Source organism: Pteropus alecto, unplaced genomic scaffold (genome assembly GCF_000325575.1).
Source record: "Pteropus alecto unplaced genomic scaffold, ASM32557v1 scaffold659, whole genome shotgun sequence".
Taxonomy (NCBI): Eukaryota; Metazoa; Chordata; class Mammalia; order Chiroptera; family Pteropodidae; genus Pteropus; species Pteropus alecto.
Genome location: NW_006442482.1, coordinates 1,229,208 through 1,251,691, shown reverse-complemented (window position 1 = coordinate 1,251,691; position 22,484 = coordinate 1,229,208). Strand labels below are relative to the sequence as shown.

Sequence of the window (22,484 nt, the reverse complement as noted above, 5' to 3'; positions counted from 1 at the left end):
AGAAATGAAAAATATCCTAGTTACATCTGGTTTGGACCTCTGATAAACAATGGAACTCAATGAGAGTTTCAGTTGTGGCCAGATCAATAAACAACTACTGCTTACACAGTGCCTGACACGTGCCTGCCAGGCACTGAAAGGGCTTCAAATTTATGTATGAAATAATTCAATCCTCACAACAACCCTAGGAGATGGCTGAGAGGCCAAGGAATTTGCTCAGAGCTACCCAGCCAGGAAGTGAGCCCTTTCTCATGACCAACTCTCTCTAACTAGCTACTTTCATAAGAAGCTTTTCATGTTTGTTCGTGTTTTACTTGTGTGTTTGTTGGAAGACAAATTTTGAAACCACTGTCAAAAAGACTCAAGTGGGAAATCTAATTCATATCTACAAACTGAATTTTATATTTCTTTTCTCCAAATCAAAACAGCCTTAAAAATTAGCAGTGCCATTAGGATGGCTATTATAAAAACATAAAAAAGAAGTACTAGAGAGGATGTAGAGAAATGAGGACTCTTGTGCAATGTGGTGAGAATATAAAATGGTGCAGCAACTGTGAAAAACAGTATGGTAGTTCCTCAAAAAACTTACAATTACCATATGATTTAGCAATTCCACTTTTATGTATCCACCCAAAATAATTGAAAGCAGGGACTTAAACGGTTATTTGTACATCTGTTTACATCAGCATTATTCACAATAGCCAAAAGGTGAAAACAATCCAAATGTCCACCAGTGGGTGAATGGATAAACAAAATGCGGTAGATATAAATAATACCCCATTGTATATGTGTGCACATGTGTGTATATACACATGAGATTTTTTCTTTTGTTAGCACGGTATAGGGCATTTCCATGATAGAAGCTGAAAAGATACATTTCGTCTATTACAAAGTACTATGGAGGGTTTTCCTGGCATGGAGAATCTGAAAGTTGACCAAAGACTCATTCTTCCAAAAATTTAGTGATAGCACACTATGTATGGTTCTGGCATTAATATAAGCTTTAAGGACACAGGAGTAAATAACAGAGAAAAAAGTCTATGCTCACATTTATTTTTTTAATTCAGGTATGATTGACATGTAAGTTTCAGTTGTACAACATAATGATCTGGTATTTGTATATATTGCAAAATGATCACCACAAGACTAACATCTGTCACCATACACAATTACAAAATTTTGTATGATACAACTTTTAAGATCTAGTCTCTTAGCAACTTTCAAATATATAATGTATAGCATGTATATTATGGTAATACAGTAATGTACTGTACAGTAATACAATATTAAATCTAGTCATGATGCTATACATTACATCCCCAAGGCTTATTTATTTTTTAACTGAAAGTTTATACCTTTTGACCGCCTTCATCCATTTTATTCACCTCTCTACACCCTGCATCTGGCAACCACCAATCTGTTCTCTGTATCTATGATCTCAAGCTCATTTTTCCCCCTTATATCTGAATACATTTTAAAGCTCCACATTTTTACTCTCCCCATCCCAGACACTTTGTTCTGATGTCACCTTTTACATCTTTTTATCTTGCGTATCCCTTAACTATTCCTGTAGTTATAGTTTTTACTACTTTTGTCTTTTAACCTTCATATTAGCTTTCTAAGTGATCTAAAAAACAAAATAAGACAAACGTATAGATTCAGAGAATAAATTGATCACCGCAAGATGGGAGGGGGTCTGGGGGATGGGTGAAAAAGGTGAAAGGACTAACAAGTACAAATTGCCTGTTATAAAAATAGTCACGGGGATATAGAGTACAGTATATAGAATATAGTCAATAATATTGTCATAACTATGGTACTAGACTTATCGAGGTGATCACTTCAGAAGGTATGTAAACATCTGATCACCATGTTGTACACCTGAAACTAATATAATGTATGTCGACTGTAACTGAAAAATTTCAAAAATTTAAAGACTAGCTTTTGTCTTAGACTCTCTTTATCGCTCGCTCACTCTGGGGGAAGAAAGCTGTCATGTCATAAGGACACATGGGCAGCTGCATGGAAAGGCCCACGTGCTGTGGAACTGAGGTATCCAGTCAACCTCAGTGACTGTGGAAGAGGATCCTCCAGCCATCGACGACTGCAGCTCCAGCTGACATCTTGACTGAAACTTCATGAGAGACCCCAAGTCATCACTATCCAGTTAAGCTGCTTCCTGATTTCTGACCTTCACAAACTGTGAGATAATGTTTGTTGTTTTTAAGTCACTAAGTTTGGGGGTAATTTGTTACATACTAATAGATAAGTAATACAACCATGGACACCGTGGTTTTTGCTTGCTTAGGGAGTAAGCCGACAGTACCTCTCCTGAATGTAGATGATCTTGTCTAAAGTGCCACTTTGGCATCTGGCTTTGTCACAAAGCCTTTGAAAAGTTTTGGAAAACCTCAGTTTCTCCACAATGCCACACCCTGAAGTAAAGCAAAGTGACCGCATCCCGTGGACATTCTTATCATGAGGGACGACACATTGCTAGCTGGGAGTAAGAGGCTGAGCCCAAGGTTCTATCCCAGTCCCTCCAAACTCCTGTGAGACCATAGGAAAGTTTCATAATTTTTCTAGGCCTTTGTTTCTTTATAACACAAGACTACTTTCTTGTGTGGTTAAAATGGGTATAGTAGACATGAAAGGACTTTGGAAAAGAATTTAACCTGCTACATAGAACTTCCAGACAGTAACATCATCATCATCATGGCTGCTACCACCACCACTTTCCACTCAGAATGTAAGCGTTTGGATTTTATATCATAGTTTTGATATCACACATGAGGTCACCTGAGGAGACTTAAAGACTCTATACCACAGGGAAATAACAAACATTCTCTGGGGCCAGGGAGGTAGCATCAATGTGCAAGTCAGGTTAGAGGGGGTGGCAGGGAAGAATGCTGGGGAATGGTGTGGACGCTACAAACTAGAAAGCTTGTACCCTCCCTAAAAGAACTGTTAAAACATTGTTGAGGGCCAAGCAAACCAAGTCTGCCTAATAAATTCGATCCACCAAATACCAAGTTGTAACCAAGCCCTGTATCCTGCACCATATATCCAGCATCTATGTGTGTGTGTACGCGTGCGTGCGTGTGTATTGATCTCTATATGGCCTCACCATTTGCTTTGCAGATACTGGAAGATTCCATTAATAGGTCTTTATGACACATCCATCACTCCATGCATTCAATCCAGAAACATGTAATAGAGTACCTACTATAACCTACATACTATGCTGCCTACCAATCCTGTTGTGCCAAATTTTCTACATTAAATTCTTCTATTTTGTGTCTTTCCAAGTTTCAGTTATTTGTACTGTATTTGCAGATAAGGTAGATCCTCTATTTTAAGAAATGAGTTCCAGTCCCAAATCCACAAATAAAGAATTATTATAATAATAGCATATTCATGAAAAGCAAATTACTTATCTTGGCGTTTAACATCCTTGTAACTATTTCTGTACATTTAATGTCAACAGAAAAAAAGTAATGTCTAAGTCTGGCTGATACAGTAAATTAATGTTAATAACAGTTTTGACACTAATAGCAAGTTTTAAAAAGAAAAACCTCCAGTCTCTAAGCTGGATTTCATTTCTTAAAAATCACCTCAGCTCGCTGTCACCAGACTCCCCTAGAACAATTCCAGCTAATATTTCACCTTTACCGGGAGCCTGAAATGACTAGGGTCTACAGAGTTTCTATGAAATTATATTCCTTCCCTGCCTTTACACACTCCATATGGAGAAACATCCACTCCCCCGAGTTATAATACCAGGGCTTCTCAGTAGAGACATATTTCTGAATCCCTGTAAGCAAATGAACACCTACATAGTTTCATAATAAAAAAATAAAAAACACTAGCTATTTCTTCAGAGCCTGAAAATTAGTTGTGAAAATGTGAATTGTTGAAGTATACACTAGATTAATGGGAAATTTCAGACTTTATCTTATAGAGAACATGGAATACCAGAGAACAGGGTCTGTACTTCATGTTCTTCCCTAGTACTATGCACAGACAAGGACATTAATAAATGTCCCATGAATTAAATTGACCTGAGTGAAAATTTTAACAGGCCAGGGGAAAATGAGAAGGAATTCAGCCCATTACTTCTCTACTCTTGCCAGCTCTTTCTAGAAGTCAACAGGGAGCCCCCTGCAAATCCTCTACCCCTCTCAGATTCAGCCAATAGGATATGGTTGGCCTAACATATCCACCTCCATAATCACTTTAAGCAAAGCATCTCTTCCAACTTCTCAAACGTTCTTTTTTCATTACTAATTGAGTGTTTTACTTTTAGATAATCCTATAATGAACCAGCTCAAATGAGCAGAGAGGCAGCAGTGACAACCCATCAATAAAATAATTAAGCCGAAGTGGATTTTGTTAGAGACTTCTCATGTCATAATAGGAAATCTAGGCTACTTAAAATCAGGGAAGTCAAATGGAATCATTTCTTTTTGCTTTAAAAGGAAAGTTAGCTGTAAAAGTATCTCTTTTATGGGAACCTCATTAACTCTGCTGACAATACTGGTTATTTAGAGATACATGCACAATAGAAATACCAATGGAATACAAGGTGGTTTCCAGAATTTGTTTCCCTTCCCATAGTTTTCACTTAGAATTATCTGTAGAATTGAGGCAGGAGATCCTCGACATTTCCTCTCTGTTTTAAGATTCAGATTATGGCCTCAGTCCCTAAGGCTTTTGCACCAGTGTATATATACATCCCACGGAAAAACAAAAGAAAAATGGGGCATGATGGGCACAGATGCAGGACGAAACCCTATCTTTTTTTTTGCTCTTCCAATCAGTGAAAGAGGAGAGTTCCTGACAATAAAAGCTGACCAAGGCAGCTACATTTCTTTCGCATCCTCCTCCCCTGAGCCTTGACTTACAACATAAGTTCCATGATGCCACTGACTCACTTTACCCTTACCCCCAAGCTTTGCATCATCGCCAGTTAAAAGCCTGGGATAAGCTATGAAACCAGCCTCTGCAGTAATAGACATTCAACAATTACCAAATGGCTTCAAGCTCTGGGTAAGATATAGAAACAGACACCAGAGCTGGCTTTGGGTGCTACTGGGTGCCATATTGAGGGGTAAAGAGCAGGAACTAAATAAGGAAGTGAAATGAACTTCAAGTCACTCAGGTGGATACCCAAGGTACGGGCCACATATTGGACTTGAGATAAGGGACTTCCTTGAGTGGTCACGTGAAAAGGAGGATAAACTGAAAATACTCGTCAATGGAGGATCAAATGAAGTAATTACATACCCATGCTCCATCTGGCCCAAACAGTTCTAGGAAGTTGCCAATGAATTCCCTTGACTTCTCTTCCCATTTTTGAATTAGATCATGACTCTTTTCTTCCACTCTGTTAACAAATTCTTTTGATCTTTCTTCCACATTCTTGACCTTTTCCTTCATCTTGTCTACTTGGTTTTGGAAGCGGTACTTCTTCTCCTGGTCAAAAATTAAAGGAGAAAAAAAATGAATTTATCCAAGAGGGCACGAGAGAGATCAATCATTCACACTAATTGTTATGTTGAATTTCAACTTGTGTTTGTTCTTAACCTGAAGAGTCAGGCTGTTGCTATTTCCCAAGGGCTGGATTGATGGGAAGGCACATCTCTTGTAAGAAGTCATTTGTCATCAGTCTACCTGGATATGTAGAGTGAACTAGAAGTGGTTTTAATATTCTCTTTCCTGTAAATGTCTGAGTTGAATTCACTTAAATAACAACAAAAAAATATATTTGCTCTTGATTATGGGTAGATATTTGGCAAATACACCCCCTCAATTCTTTTGGGACTTAGACAAAAGTATGAATTGTACATAGAATGGCCACTCACATTGCTCGAGTCCTCTATTTTACTGGGACATTGTTAAAACCAATAATGGCTGAAATAAGCGGGCTACTGGACGGGCCTTAGAACCCATGTGTTATATGAAAAGTTTCATTGTAATGATATTTTCCATTAAACTAATTGAACTGTATTGATTTCCTTGGTGATCAAGAAAGGTTTAGTTCTGATAGCTTCTCTGGACTGGGATTTTGTTCTTCTTATAGTCTTCATGCAGCAGTGGTATACCTATATGCCTGGAAGGCATCATATGTTGGGCAATTCACGTATCACCCAAGGAAACCTCAGTTTCCTTATCTGTAAAATGGGTATATTTATCATCTCTACCTTATAGGATTGCTGTTAATAATTAGATAAGACAATGCATTAAACATGCTTGCCACAAAGCCTGGCATTTAGTAAAAGCTCAGTGTGTGTTGTCTGTTTCATTACTATTAAGCAGCACAGACATTTAATTGTGTTACCTGAGAGTGGTATCAAAACCATGAAAATAACGAGACAAAGGGTGTTCCCTTCCATTAAATCATGATACATTTTTCCTAAAGTGGTAATAAGGTTTACCATTTTTTTCACTACATAGGACTGAAGTTCATATTTCAGAATTTTTTGAGGTACCTGGAATATTGCAAAACTGGGTCAGGATTCCCTGATTTAGACCTTCCAAAACTTACTGAAGTTTCAGGGTGGGGTGCGAGCTATATGTGCTGCCACTCAACTATATATATGATTATTATATACAGCTCTCAGGGGCAGCACAGAGTAGTAGAATGAGCACTGGGCTGGGAGTCAAGAGGCTGGGAGGCTGCTGCTGCCTCTACCTCTACCTTGCTTGGGGAACCTTGGTCAGGTTCCCTCTCTGAGCTCAGCTTTCCTTATTTCCAAATGAAGGGACCTGGACTAGGGTGATGGACCCTCGTCAGGTTCTTGCCACCTCTGAGTGATTCACCTACATGCCCATCCGACACATTTGATTTCATCTCTGGGCTGCAGCCAGATTTGTTGTCACAGAAAGGCCATGAGTGCATCTATGCTGACTACATGGTTCCCTGAGCTAAGTGGCTTATCCAAAGGCTGCTTAAAGAGAGTGAGCAACTTTTGGAAATGGTTCAACATGCTTGGACAGTTGACTGAATTCAGTTTAAAAAAACAGTTTAATTTACTGACATAACCAGGGCTTTATTCTTTATAAGATACCAAATAATCACTTTGACTGAATTCTTTTCAGCCACTTACAGTGGTGCCACTGGAACCCAACATTTTCCATTTTGTCGCCCAGCTAATACGAAGCCACAGAACCTGGCCTCCCAACAACCCCTGCCTCATGAGGAAAACTAACCACTGATTTACAATTAATGAGTCCCTCCTTATTGTGAAGGTACCAGTGACAGATTTGTGTAAGCTGCTGGACAATTATGGCTGCACATAATTATAAGCATCTAGTTTTGTAAAAAATAAAAAAAAAATCCATCTTCGAAAATACAGTATCTATTTCGGGGGGTTGAAATTCTGTATGGATGGAGAGTGCTTGTTTTAATCAACTACATCAGCTCCTCAGAGTCCAGGCAAATATAGTTGTCCAGACTCACTAAGATCACCTCCAGCAACTGGGGCGCCCTCTGCTTTAACAGCTTGTTTTGCTTGTTTTAAAGATTGTTTTAACGGTTGCTCTATTATTAAACTAACAGAAGCTCTGTGGGAACAATACAGCAGAAATACTAAAGGGAGCCAAAAACTTTAGGCTTTATTTAAGCAGCTGTAATTTCTCTGGACAATAAAAAACAGCTGTTAAGATATCTAATGAGCATCTGTAAGGCCTAGATAAGATGAAAATTTTAAAAATGTTAGAACAAGAAAGCATTTTCTCTAGGTTTAGCTTTTTATCACCGCTGTCCTCTTTCCTTTTGAGCAGAAGACAACTCTTGCCTTTCACGATGGCAGATCTCCCAGAAACCCTTCACCCAGGTCGGAGAGCTCAAAGGAAGGGAGGTTGGAGTGAGGGGAGGGAAGTAAGGCGGCTCCTTTATCAAATGTGAAGCTCATACCTGTGTGCCTTGGTTAACTTATGTTACTCCTTTGGACACTGGTTTCCCCAGCTATAAAGTGGGGATAATAATACAACATTGGGTTGTTATATGGATTGAATGAGATGATAAATGTAAAACATCGAGAACACTGGCATATAGTAAATGTTCAATAAATGGTGGCAGTGGTGTTATGTGGTGATCATCAAAGGGTATGGGGTGGTACACTTACATTTATAAAGCTGACATTCAGTTCCTTGGCTGTGTACCCTCTCTGGAGGTTACGTCGGGCATAAACATCATAGTCTCGGACAATTCTGGTGATGATGTCTGATGTTGAGATGCCTTCTGTTCTCTGCGTTGGAACAAACATTCCTGTTCAAGTAGGAAAGAGGAGATAAAGAGAAAAACTATGATGATTTGGTTGACCCATTTTTTTTAATGGCCCTCCTTTTCTGGGACAAAGTTGCATATCCTAGGTGTCTCAGTAAGGCTTTCATATCTGGCCCCAGCTGATCTCTTTCAGGATCAGTTTTGAATGTTCCCTCCCTGCAGTACTGTGTTTACTGTCATCCTGGATCTGTTCCCTAGATGCACCATGCATTCACCTGGATCCTAGCATTTTCCCAACCTTTCTTTCTGCCTTAGATCCCCGTTCCCTGCCCACATGGGCGACAACATTCTTCCTCATCCGGCAGCATTCAGCTTCAAGGTTATGCCTCTGGGAAATCTTTTCTGACACCACGCGGCAGAATCCACAACATTTACGACATAAACTCATCTTCCATTAATAAAAGTATTTTAAACATCTGTCTCCTTGTAGAAGGGGAACGTTCTGAAAGCATAGATTATGCCTTGACTATCTTTGCTTCCCTAGCACCCAGCTCAGTACACTTGTGTCTAGCACATGGAAGGTGCTCAGTAAATGCAAATTAAATGAGTAAGTGAATAGAGAATAACAATTGAGTCAATGAATTAGTCAGATCACAGCAACTCCCTTTCTTCCCCAAGGAAGTCTGTGTCACCTTATACCAAAGAAAAAGAAGAAAAAGTGTACTATTTTTGTTGTCTCTGATCTAAAGACATGCCTGTGGAGTGTCAGATGATTTTATCTTCCTAAGACTTTTCTACTCTGGATGGTGATTTTATCAATCAAAGGACCTTTCATCTAGAATATGTGGGACTGAGTAAAAATAAGCATAGAGGATGCCAAGTTCTATTAGAACCTCCTGAAAGTCCTCAGATGTATTTGGGTATATATATCAGACAGGGCTAAAAAGAGGTCACAAATGTTATCAAAGAGCAGAATCTGGTTTATGCTTATACTTCTGTTGTCAACTGAAATGCCATGTTGGCAACTGAGATCTTTCTACCCAGTATGATTATGGCTACTCAGAGACATCAGGCATGAGACAACATGATGGATAGAGCCTGGAGACAACAGTGCTGGGATCTTGGTTTGTAGACTTGGAAAGTCTCTCAAAGCTCAGAAGGCAAGTTATTCAACCTCAGTCTCCAAAGCTGAGAAATGAGGTGGCTGGACAAGGTGACCATGGGCTCATCCAAGCCACTTCCCTCTCCTTCATTCCCCACACCCAATTTCCTTCCAATCACCAATCTACTTCCTAAATGTCTCTCCAATTTACCACTTTTCTCCATTCGCCATCTAAACTAATCTAATACCATCTTGTTCAAAACTAGTTTCCAGCAACATTGTCATTTTGTCCTCTCAATCCATTCTTCACATAGCAAGATCCATAAAATAGTCTTTCAAAATGCAAGTCAGATGCCTGTCCAACAGCCTTCATTGGATTTCTACTTTCTTCTGTATTTGGATTCAAACCCTTAACTTGGCTCTGCATCAGCCTGCATCATCTCTTCCCTGTGCTTCTCTCCAGTCTCATCTCAGACCCTCTCCTCCCTTCCTCCTTCACTCCCTAAGCCAAGCCCCCAAGCAACACAGCTACAGGGGACACCATTGTCATTGTACTCTATGGAGATGGGCAACAGCCTGACCCTGAGTTGGCCCAGCCACACTGGACTTCAGAGTCCTGAAAGGGCTGACTCCTCTCCCCTCGCTCTGCTGCAAACACTCTCTATACCTGGTTAATCCTTCGTCATCTATTGGGTTTTACCTTAAGTGTCACTTCCTCGAGGAAATTTGTCCACCCCCAGACTGAGTCTTTCTACTTGTTATTCCCTCCCATGGTTCAACTGCTCTTTTCCTTCAAATATTTCAAGGTCTTTATAAAACAATTTGGTCAATAACTGCCTTTTCCACTTGACTATAAGCTATGTGAAGGAAGGAACTGCTCCTGTCTCTTCTATATTCTCAGCACTGGGTGACAAGCAGGCACTATAAGAATATTTGTTGAATGAATGACTGGATGGATATTGATCTCTAAGTGTCTTTCCAAATCCAGTTTTCTCTGATTCTACTGACATGGGTGAATTTTTCAGTATTCTGGCCCCTACTAAGGTGTCCCTTTCGAGCTTTCTTTTGATATCATCTGCACAACCCCAGTGTCAGCAGCAGGGTGGGACTGCTGATGTTAGACATTAAGCATCCAGTTTCTAATATTCCGTGGTTCAGAGGACAGAGTTGGGGTTTGCTATTAAACCAAAAACTTCTTATATCATTTTCTAATAAAGTGAACGAAAACACAGAAAACCAAATAGTAGGCAGAGGATGCAAACATCTAAATGCATGGATATAAAGAGCACCAGCTGTGCAGGGTGCTTTGGTGGGTGGAGAATGCTAAGTGGTCCTAAGCCAAGGGGTCGTGAAATAACAGCCTCACCTTGCGGGGAGCAACAGGGAACTTTCTGGAAAGGAGTGTGTCCCATTTTTCAGTAGACATATTTCACTCTCACCCCTGCCTACTGAAATGTTAAGAAGATCCTCCAACTACTAATGGATTTTAGCAAGTCACTTAGACACTGGTGACATGAGCTCACCCTTTCTTTAAAGCCACAGGATGAGGTCTCTGTGGCTAAGTAACTAAAAGTTGGGGTTGGGAGAGATTTGCTTTGGCTGGTTGGGAGGTAGGTCTCTGAAAGAAGCCAAGCCCTCTGCTGACATAATGAAGCACCCGGCTTCCTCTACATCCTAATTATTGCTCTGCTAAAAATATTCAGTAATGAGCATGATCAGAGAACCTTTTTTATCATGCTTTTCAGAATTGCGGCATTTGGTTATGGAGCTATTTTAAGCAGCAGCAAAGCACATGTTAATGAAGGAAACTTTCAACAGTAGTAGGCAATATTAGAATGATGATGAGTAATGTGGACCTTATAGTCTACTTCATTTAAGCTCCATCTTTTCATCCAGCGTTGCTGGAGGATTTTGATATGTAGCTCTGACAAGCATAGCAGAGTGCCGTAAAGTTTAATTCATGCCCTTGATATCTCTGGCTTCATTTGAAGTGATTTCTGACTTTCAAAATACACCTCAATTAGAGTATAAAAACCAAATGTGGATGCTTAGGCTATTTCTGAGCATCTTTCGCTCACAATGAATACTGTGGCCTCTTCTACCTGGGCCTCAAACACATCTCTGCTGTGGCTCTCCCTTGGTGAGGACTCAGCAGAGCAGATCAATGGATCACAAGAAAGGGTCCCAAGAAAGGGTCCCTGTACATATGAAAAGTCACACAGTCTTATGCTTGTGCTCCCAGGGCAATTAAAATGCCACCTGACCATTCAATTTGGAGATGAGAATTGTGGTGAGTTAAAGATGGGCACAGTTCCCATCCCCTGGAATCTGGGCTGGCCTTAGTGATTTGCTTGTAACAAATTGAATGTGGTATAAGTCAGGCTGGGTAACTTCCAATGCTAGGTCAAAAGAAGCCTCGCAGCTTCTGTCAAGATCGCTAGCCCTGCGAATACCTCCTCTTAGTACGTACACTCTTGGAACTCAGCCGCCATGCTGCGAGAAGCCCACACAATGCAGAAGAGCACATATAGGCACTTCAGTGTCAAGTCCAACTGAGCTCCCCGTGAACAGCCAACATTTGCTGCCAGCCACATCAATGCCCCATCTGAGACCTCCAGCCCAGTTGGGTCTTCAGATGGCTGCAGCCCCAGCCAACATCTGACAACTGTTCAAGAGACCCCAAGCAAGAACCACCCAGCCAAGTCCTTGCTGACATTCCGCTCCACAAAAATCATGAGCAAAATAAAGTGGCTCTTTTAAGTCACTAATTATGGGAGTAATTTCTTATGCAACAATAGGGCACTAGATTGCTTAGAGTTAGAAAAATGCTGGACCTGTTCCTACATTTATCTAAAGAACTGGACTTGAAGTTTTACTCCCTAAAACTAGAAATGCAACTTTTTCTTAGCTCAACAGAGGTCACTCGCTGATAAATAGAACCACCACCAAATGCTTGTTCCTACTCTACAATGTAGCTGAGGAACTACCACTCAAGGAAATGCTGATTCAATCAACCCCAGAGGTAGCCCTGGGTGAAGCAGAATCCCTGGTCTAGATTCTCGCTACTCTCAGATGTGTGGACTTGCAGCATCCAACAACCTGGGAGCTCATCAGAAATGGGGATCTTAGGTCTCACCAGGCCCACTGAATCCACATTTCCATTCGACAAGCACTGGTCTCTACTAGGTCTTTCATGGTAATTTTAGAGGAGGAGTAGCTGGCTTACAGTTCAGATCTTACAAAAACTTAAAAGGTAATTATCACCTCATGCCATAACCCACCTCAATGTAAGCGATGCATCAGCCAGTTTCTCCCAACATGTTTCTCAGCAGCTTTGCAAGTCTGAAGTGATCCCCTGAGAAAGCCCAGAGCAGAGGGGCTGGCACCCTGTTTACCTCCAGTAACTTTGGGAGGAAATGGTCACACAGAGGCTCCATGCCAACGTGGGGACGCTCAGCAGAGTGTTTTTCATGATAGGCAAGTCAGGGCCTGACATGCCTCCCTCTCATTGCCCATGCTTCCACTGCCCTCCAGTAGACTATGGAAGACAAGTTCCCAGGGACACTCTCTAGGAACACTGAAAGTAGCTGAGTTTTAAGACCAGTATGACTGCTGGGTGGCTCACCTGTAGTATGGTTAAGGGAATCCTACAGCAGAGGCTATGGCAAGGACAGGCCAAAGGGGAAGGCAGATGGGAAACAGAAGGAGGAGGTGGCTGAGTGTTAAAGGGTCGCAATTGGAATCTGGTAGCCATAGGTGATGGCTGAGTGTATCTTGATACCCCAAAATGAAAGCTCAGCAAGAACTAGGATCCCAATCCATGATAGACCAATACATAGGTCCCAAAAACATAGATTACCCCAGGAGAAAAAGGCCAAAAGTTGACTCCACCTAATCTTGGGGCAAATCTAGAAGAGTCTGAATTACTTCAAATGTCAAGCATATTTTTTTCCTGGAAATGGGGGTTCCTAAGTAAGTTCAGTTACAGAAATTACTTTCATCCCCATACCCAATTGGTCCTTACCCCACAAAAGACCTCCTCATGGCATTCTCCTACCTCAGGATGGCATCTGGCTCTATGTGACATACAGAATTAAGACTTAACAATCCTGTCCCATCAGTCTCCATCTCTGCTCTCCCCTCTACACACCTTATGCTACATAAACATTGTTGATTTTCTCCAAATATGCTACATTTCTTCATACACTCCCACTATTGGACATGCCTCCCCAGACTGTTGTATATGCCCCATCACAGGCTTATAATATTTTTGTATAATTATTTGTGTCTGTCTATGCTCTCTCTCAAGAGTAGGGCTATGTATTATTCAAATTTGCATTCCATTTGCCCTCCAATAATCCCTGGCTTAGGGATGCACTCAGAGGATTCATGGGTTAACTCATGAGAATCAAAACTATCCAAAGATGGAATGGGCTGCAGAGGTAGGGAACTCCCCATCACAGGAGATGTACAAGAATCAATCCTACGAAAAGCTGACAGTGAAGCCAAGGAAGGGATAGGAGACTAGGTTAGTCACCTTTAGGTGCCCATGCTATCTAAAAAGTCTGAAGGTCAATGAGTGCCAGGAAAAGATTATAGTGACAGCAGGCTAAGGGTAAGGGATGGTGGGACCAACATGGGTTGAGTTCCAGTAGGCTCCAGTAATGGGAGAACATAACTCTGATGGCAGATGTCAGCAATGGAGGCAGCTCAAGTATAATGTGGGGTGCATTAGACTTCTTGAAGTCCCTAAGTAAAGCATATGATAATTCACTAGTGTATCTGTACCATGCCAGATAATGGTTTAATGTATGTAGGAAGGTATGCATGGATGTACTTACAGTGCCTATAGATGAAATGTATGGTAGAAAGTAAAATAGCAAAAAACAAACAACACCAACAACAAAACAAGCCATTAAAAATCTACTTCTGCATCTACCTTTACCTAAAATACCAATTCCAGCTGCTCCCTTCCTTACTCTTCCTTGCTCTAAGATTATCATGCAGCAACAGGCTGATGGGAGGTTTAAGGAAGGTGGTCTGATGAAGGAGAGGGATGGAGAAGCTGAGTAATTCAGGTTACTATAACTGCCCCTCCATCTCGAACGTCTCCATTTTTAGGGTCAGAAAAGCCATCTGACCCTATAAGAGGATAGAAGTAATTACCTTTTCCCCATCTGTCTTTTTAAGTAATCCAAATGGATATAATCTGGTGAGGCAGGGTATTTAAAAAATCCCAGCAATTACTATTTTAATTCTTAGGTGATTGTTTTAAACTCTGTGACATTGACTAAAAACCTCAGCTCAGGAAAATAACAAATATTGGATAGTGAGTGTATAGCAGAGACAATTTTTCCATCATATATTTGTCCAAAAGAGTACCTACAATTTGTGATTTATATTCACTTGCTTGTTATAAATAGAGCAAGAAATGCAAATTCATAGATACAATTTTAAAGATTTTTCATTCAGATCATAGTCATTTTTGAAACAAGTCAAGTGGCAAACCCTTATATCTCTCACTGAGATTTTGCTTGCCTGTGAGGCTATGATGATTTGAAGTACTGTACTCTATTTGGAGGTCTGGAAGCAAACCTGCAGTATCTCTGGGGTATGTCTGTGATTTTGTGGTCAGCATCTCCTTCAATAAAGGGGTGTGTGAGGGACTCAGAGCCAATATACCAGTGGAAAGTAAACAAATTGGATGCAAAGGTCCACTAATTCAGACCAAAATATTACCCCTACATCTAAAAAAATATGAAAAATTCCACGATAGAAGTGTGTGCCCAAATTATCTAAATCGCTCCATTCCACGTGTGTTGGGAAGAGCCCTTGCAGACAGAAGGCTTCCATCTTAGACTAACTCCCTATCATACTCCATAAAACCACTCTCTTGTTCAACAGCATTTCATGCTCACTACAGATGTAGGAGGCACTGTGCTAGGGATACAAAAATTGATGAGATACGGCCACGGACTGTGGCATTTCATTCTAGCTAGGGATACACACAGAGAAACCATCAGGATGATATGAGAAGAGAGCTGAAAGGGAAGTCCAATGTAATGAGTGTTGGAGGAAGATGAGGAAGAGGGGTACTGAATTATGCCCCAGGGAGAGAGGGCATGTCTAGGCTGGTTCCTCAACTGCGCCTGGAATAAGCACAGTAGTAGCTCAGAGAAAAAGTGTTCCAAGCACGGGGATGTGCTGGAACCTTAGGGCCTGTGGAAGGTGGTGCATAGAGCCCAGGCTGGTGAGATGGAGAGTTGGAACAAGGCTAAGGGAGAGAAACCGATAACAAAACCCAAGAGTGGTCAGAGAGGCCGGAGGAAAATTAGAACATCCCAGAAGTGTCCTGGAAGCATCAGACAAGAGCATCTAAGAAAAAAGATCAGTCAGCATGGTCTTTATGCCCAGAGGAGGACTGAAATGAGGCCGCTGGATTTGGTAGTTCAAAAGTCATTGCAGAACTCAGGAAGGATAGGACAGAAGTCAGAGTGCAGGTGGCCGAGGAATGACAGGGACATGTGCCTGCAAGTTGCCTAGAAGGGGAGGACTGAGAAAAGACGTGGCTGGAGAAGCAGGAAAGAGGGATGGCAGAGGTAAGATTTGGGTTTGTTTTATTTTTGTAGACTTCCACTTGATTGCAAGCTGAGAAGAGTAAGAACCTTGGATAGCAAAGAGAGGAAGAAGGAGAAAGACAGGCTCTGGGGAAGGGAGATGGTAGGTTCAGACAAAGAGGTTAGCCTGGAACAGAAAACGTACCCTTCTTCCTCAAGAAGCAGGAGAGGAGGAAAGCATGTATGAGTTATGGGTAAATTGGGGTGGAAAGGGTAAAAAGAGGAGGTAAATGTCACCAAGGAGCCCCGAGAATCCGGCTGAAGCCGGAAACCACAGATTAGTCACAAAGCCCCAACAGCAATTCCAGCAGCGTAAAAGTAGGAATAGAGAATGTAATGAAGGAATTGACTCCAGGGAACCTGCATCAGAAGGAAACTCACCCCTTTCCAGGCCCCCAGTAACTCCCTGGAGCTGACGAGTCTCTGACCTTAACAGAAATACTTAGTGACAAATGAGACAACTTCCAAAGCTCCGGCACCATGTTTGTGCTCCACGATGGTTTCAGGAAGAAAATATCTTAACCTGATTCTACAAATACGTAACTTCTTTTTTTGCCTCTGCATGTGATACCTGAGGATACTACGATCATGTGATAAGATGACATATGGCAGGGTGGACTTTGGAGGAAAGGAGTCCAGGTTAATTTAGCCAGTCTTCTAGTGGAAGAAACTTTCTTGACAGTATAAAGTAATTTCATTCCGAACACTTCATTGTGAATGAGGAAAATGATTGCCCTTTAAATAATAGGGTTTTGTGATTTTAATCTGGTGAACTCTAATCAAGCCTCAAACGGGTTGAGTATGTTGGGGCTCAGGTTAATTCCAATATAAATACCTAACTGGTGTCTGTGCCATTTAGCACATGTCAACAGAAGCTTGTAGAGGCTATTTGGGAGATATCTGAAATTCCAATACCTGTATGTCTACGCTGCAGGCCCAGGGCAGATGTCTCATTAAACCTGATTATTGTGCTGCAGTGGACAAGGGAGCCCACGAGAACTCCTCACCTGCTTCCTTTATGTGCTTGTAAACATCATCAGAGCCAGCAGAAGAGTACGGAATGTCATCATGGGCCACAAAGTCAATCTGTTGGAGAGAGAAGAGTGACGTCACCATTGGGATGGATGTGCATATCTGTGATTTGAAAATGCCTCTTTGAAATAAAGCAGCTGTAATAAAGCAGTTGAAATAAACAGTTTATAGTGTGGATTGGAATCCTTGACTGAAAAGTATTTCCAACTGTCTCCATTTCCATGAGATAATGGGAACTAGATCGATTTCTCTCCTTGCTGGTCCCTCTTTCTCTTAACTCTGGCAGCAGGTTTTCTTGGCGTTCTGTTTTTCTGCCTCTAAACTTTGTCCTTCAGAGAATTCATTCATTCTTCAGATCTTAGTCACTCTCGCTATGATGAGAAACCCAAGTCTCCATTTCCCATCCCACTGATGGCAATAGGTCCTCACATTTAAGTCATAGCTTATATTGTGGCAATAAATTTAGTCTGATGAATGAATTTAATCTCTTTTCTCATTTGATTTTCACAACCACCTTGTGAGGTAGGTAGGGCATATATTGCTATTTCAGTTGAGACATAAGGCTGCTGAAACTGGAAAACTTGTCAGATTTGCCCAAAGTCACCTTTTTCTTGCACCACCCCTTGCTGTCACTTTAAAATCCACCTGTCTGGAATTTAATTCATCCTGAAAACAGGTGTCGCCTTCCAACAGCACCTCCATTTCCCCAGTTCATCGAGGCCCCAAACCCTTGGAATCAGCCTTGCTTCTTCTCCATTGCTACTACACTAACCCAGGACCCTGTCACCTGGATCAGTGATACTAACTTGTATCTGACCTTCCTCACTGCAGACTCTCTCCTCTCTAAGCCACCCCTCTATCACATGGGGGATCCTCCTTAAACAGAATTTTCTTTTTGTCACCCTCGTGCCTGCTGATCTTTATTAGTTCCCTGTTTCCTACTACATCAAGTAAAATCTTGCTTAACTTTCAAAGCCCTTTATAACACAGCTTCACTGCACCTTGAGAGGTAATTTGGAGTAGCAGTTTAATTTGCCTGGGTAGATTCCTGCCCCACCGTTTACTAGCTATGTAAGTTAAAAATTGGTTGTAAAAATTCAATCAGGATTCCTCAACCTTGGTACTAGTGACATTTTGAACCGATAATTCTTTAGGGGGAGGGTCTGGCCTGTGTACTATAAGATGCTTAGCAGCACCCCTGGCATTTACCCACTAGATGCCAGTAGCACCCCTCTAGCTGTGACAGCCAAAAATGTTCCAGACATTGCCAAATGTCCCTTAGAGGCAAACTTGTCCCCATTTGAGAATCACTGGATTAAATGATACAATTATGTAAAAGTCCTTAAAAATAATAACTGGTACACAGGAAGTATTCAGTAAATGTTATTACTATTAAGAATCCTATTCTTAGTACTCAAACTTAGTCCCCCCTCCTCTCCAATGTATAATAATAACAATAACAATAACTTCTCAGGGTAGCCATGAGATTTTGAATGCAATTTGTGTACAAGTAAAGCACTTAGCACAGTGCTGGGCACGTGCTGAATACTCAATAAGTGGCAGCCATCATTACCATCACGAGTCCCCATAATGCCTAGCACAAGTTGAATATACAATAGATGCTTAGTAAAAATGTGTTAGTGATTGCTGGAAGTAAATCATATTGTAGTTCTTCCTTTTTCTTTTTATTCTTGCTGGGAAATTGTCTCCTCTGCTATTACCCATGCACATTTATCAGTGTTCTCTATTCTCTTCTGCATCGTGAATTTAAAAATAGAAAAGAAAACTCTTAGAACAGCTTAATCTTATTTTTTTGTACTGCTTATAAAAGGAAAGAATAGCTCCTAATGTGAGGCTTGTAGGGAGATACAAAGCACATAATTTGATGCAGATCAAAAGAATTTCTCATGTTTTCAACTAATAAAAATCTCATATCAGTAGGAGTCTCAGGGTCACAAAATCATAGACATAAAGTTCTTTCCTTAAAGGCTGACCCATGCCCTTCTGGATAAGACACGTGTTCATTTGTTCCATAAAAAACGATGCCCGTGAGTCTATAAGCACAAAAAATGATGATGGTGGTGATGATGACGATGACATTTTTGGAGCTCTTGCTATGGGCCAGCCAGAGTTCCAAGGGTTTCACTTACATTATCTCTTTAGATCCTCAAAACAGCCCTGTGAGGTAAGCATCAATATCACCCCATTTTACAGTTTAGGCAGGTGAGTTCAATATTTTGCTCCAGGTTAGGAAGGGATAGAGGCTGCACTTGGACCTGGGTAGTCTAGTTCCAGAGCTCACACCGAAGGAGTGAGAAGATACAAGTCCCCATACGGGGGCAGGAGAGAGGTGCTATATCAAGTGACACCACGTGACGATTCCTGAAGTTATCTCTTTTAGAAATTGGAGGAGTCTTTGGGTTTTCTGGGCATTGGCCACCGAGCCATACTTCCTAATTCTGCTACTCAGAGAACATGGAAGAATAAGTACCTTGTGTTTTTCCAGAAACTCTGGCGTGAGTGTCCATGGAGCATCTCTGATGACTTCATCTACATAGCGACAGTGTCTGAGAGCTTCATATCTCTCTGCTTCATTCATCACGGTGAAACCTTTGAATTTGTGAGTGAGGTCATCACTGCAAACTGAAACAGGCAAATGCATTAAATGCTGTTAGGCGTCCCAGGCCCTGCTCACAGCCATCCCAGTACAGACATGGCTTCTTTAGCAAGACAAAGGGAGCTTAGTCTCGCTAGGTGCTTGGCATAATCAAACTCAGTTTTTTAAAGGAACAAAGGATCAGGAAAATGAAGCAAGCTGAAATCCACCAGCAATTCAGAATTTCATTTTAGTGCTAATTACAACTGCATTCTCCACTGCAGTTTTTATTAAAATTATTCTCCACACTACCAAATGTGACTTTCATATCTTTTTATTTCCCTAGCCCAACCTTCAGTGAAAATTACTATTCAGAAACAAAATGATCAAATGAAGAGATGGAGAAGGAAGAGAGAGAGAAGGAGAGGAACCAAGGGGCATGAATTATAGAAGGTTTGAACAATCAGTTCCAATTCCTTTACTAGATCGTTGTACTTAGTAACCCAAGTGATTCACGTGCATGCACATGTACGCGTGTGCACAAACATACTTCTGTTCCTGGATTGAGGTCTAGTCACTACACATCCAGGCACACAATCGAGAGGAGAAAGTCATAAAATGACTTCATAAAAGAAGATCTGCTCTAGCAAAGTTAATCCTTCCCACGTCTCTTATCCTCTCTAGACCTCAGGTTCCTAAACCCTCAGATGTGGATAATAATATCCTCCACTATCAGCCTCAGAAAGGATTTTTTGAAGATTTACATAAAAGTGCTTTGAAATAAATGGAACAATAAATATTATTCATTATCCTATTCAGAATATATATTTTTTGTGGGCCCAGGCAGTTTTCCAGAGCCTTCCTACACATCAAGAAGAACTGTCATCGTGGGTACTGTCCCTGTTTGCCAGTATCCTGGTGAGGGGCTTGCTGCAAAGAGTCAGACCCCGACTACTTAGGATGAATTGTTTTTTTCTTTAAGGTATTATGTACATACAATAAATTTACAAATTTTAAGTGTACAAGGTTTGTTTTAAAAACCAAAATATGATCATTTTCTTAGAACCAAATCATAACCCCATCCAGAACCAAATCTGGCCACAGAGTAAAGTACAGCCAGCAGCCAGGCCTGGCATCCTTGGAAAACCTACTGCAGCCCTCACACAGCCTGCATCTAATCCATCAGTAAAATTGCTAGCTCTGCCTTCACATGCAGCTGGAAGCCACGTTCTTTTCGCCACCTTCACCGCTCCTTTCCCGGCACATTTACCATCTCTCCCATGGATTCATCCATAGAACACCATTCTATGAGTGTTCATTCTAGGAGGCCACTGCAGAGTGGCCTCCTAACTGGTCTCCTGATTCTGGCCTTGCCCACTCCCTCCAGCCTGTTCTCATCGGCCAGAATGACCCCGTTAAAACCTGTCAGACTGTGTCATTCCTAGGCTCAGAACCCTTCCCTTCTCTCTCAGAGTAAAAGCCAAACTCCTCCAGAGGCTTACGGGCTCCTAAAAGATCCACAGCTCCACCCATTCCTTGCCTCTCTGACTGTGGCTATTTTGTCCCAGCTCCTGGCCTCCTTGCTGTTTCCTGAATCCACCAAGAATTCTCCTTCTTAGGTCAGGGCTTTGCATTTCTTGTTCCCCAAACCTAGAACAGTTGTGCTCCAAATATCCACATGCTTACTCCCTCTCCTTCCTCAAGTCTTCCCCAACCACCCTATTCTAAATTGCAATCCCTCCACCATCACTGGAAGTCCCCATCCCCTCCCCAAGGATAGGGACTTTTGTCCATTTCGGTTTCTGATGGCTCATAGAGGGCACTTAACAAATATCTGTTGAATGAATTAACACTGCTTGATACATATAGATGCTCGATAAATGTTTACTATGATTTAAAATAATAGATGTATATTTATCTGCAGGCGTATTTCAATACTATACATGCAAATAAGAGACTGTGTGTCCAGCTACATATGTGTATGCCTATATATCTCCTATACATACTTCCTGAGATGCTGTATATATATAGACATATATACAGTACAGTACAATAGAGAAAACAGTGTAGTGGTTTATATGTTACTAAAACACCATCAACCACATGGCTGGCTCAAACACCTTGATGAATATCAGAATCGCCTAAGGAGCTTGTCAAATATAAAGATACCCAGACCCTACTCCCCAAGATTTTGATTCAGTGGGCACTATGGTCTAAATGGTCCCCCCTCCCCAATTCATATGCTAAAATCTTAACTCCCAAGGTAATGATATTCAGAGGTGGGTCCTTAGGAGCTACTTAGGTCACAAGAGTGGAATCCTCATGAATGAGATTAGGTCCTTACAAAAGAGGCTCCAGAGAGATCCCTAGCGCCCTCCACCATATAAGAAAACAGCAAGAAGTCACCAGCTATGAATCGGGAAGAGGGCCCTCACCAGGAAACCATGTTAGTGCCTTGATCCTGGACTTCCCAGACCCCCATCTGTAGTATCTTGTTATAGCCGTCTGAAGGGACTAAGACAGTGAGTGGGTCTAGAGTGGAGCCCAGGCAGCTCTATTTTTGACAAGCTTCAGGGAAGATTCCAATGCATACAACATTCGAAAGCCCCTGAAGCGTATTATGAACATCTTGAGGAAAGAGTCCAGCCTGGTTTTGAATCACCCATCACGCCCAGCTGTCAGGGGTAGGCAGGGAGTAGGGCCATAATGACTAGGTTATGTATTGATTCACTGACTGTTAGCTTTTCGCTCCATAAATAGGAATTATTTATGGGCCAAGCTATACAATTTAAAAATTGATCTAAGACTTTAAATGTTCTTTTTACGACTTTATTAAAATACTACCTCAAGAATCATATTAAGCAGAAATGGATTTCAGATCCATCAATTTTCTATTTTAAACAACAC

At 41.3% G+C, this 22,484-nt stretch overlaps 1 protein-coding gene across 3 annotated transcripts in view; it reads right to left on the bottom strand.

Moving 5' to 3' along the window:
* PCYT1B (phosphate cytidylyltransferase 1, choline, beta) overlaps window positions 1–22,484 on the bottom strand; it is a 77,963-nt gene that overhangs the window by 13,209 nt on the left and 42,270 nt on the right. For all 3 annotated transcript variants that reach the window (XM_006920962.3, XM_006920961.3, XM_025039202.1), the window contains exons 4-7: window positions 19,473–19,624; window positions 16,957–17,035; window positions 8,130–8,272; window positions 5,287–5,475 (exon numbers count right to left, since the gene is read on the bottom strand). In XM_006920962.3, coding sequence (XP_006921024.1) covers window positions 5,287–5,475; window positions 8,130–8,272; window positions 16,957–17,035; window positions 19,473–19,624 — 563 coding nt within the window. The remainder of the gene's footprint in view (window positions 1–5,286; window positions 5,476–8,129; window positions 8,273–16,956; window positions 17,036–19,472; window positions 19,625–22,484) is intronic.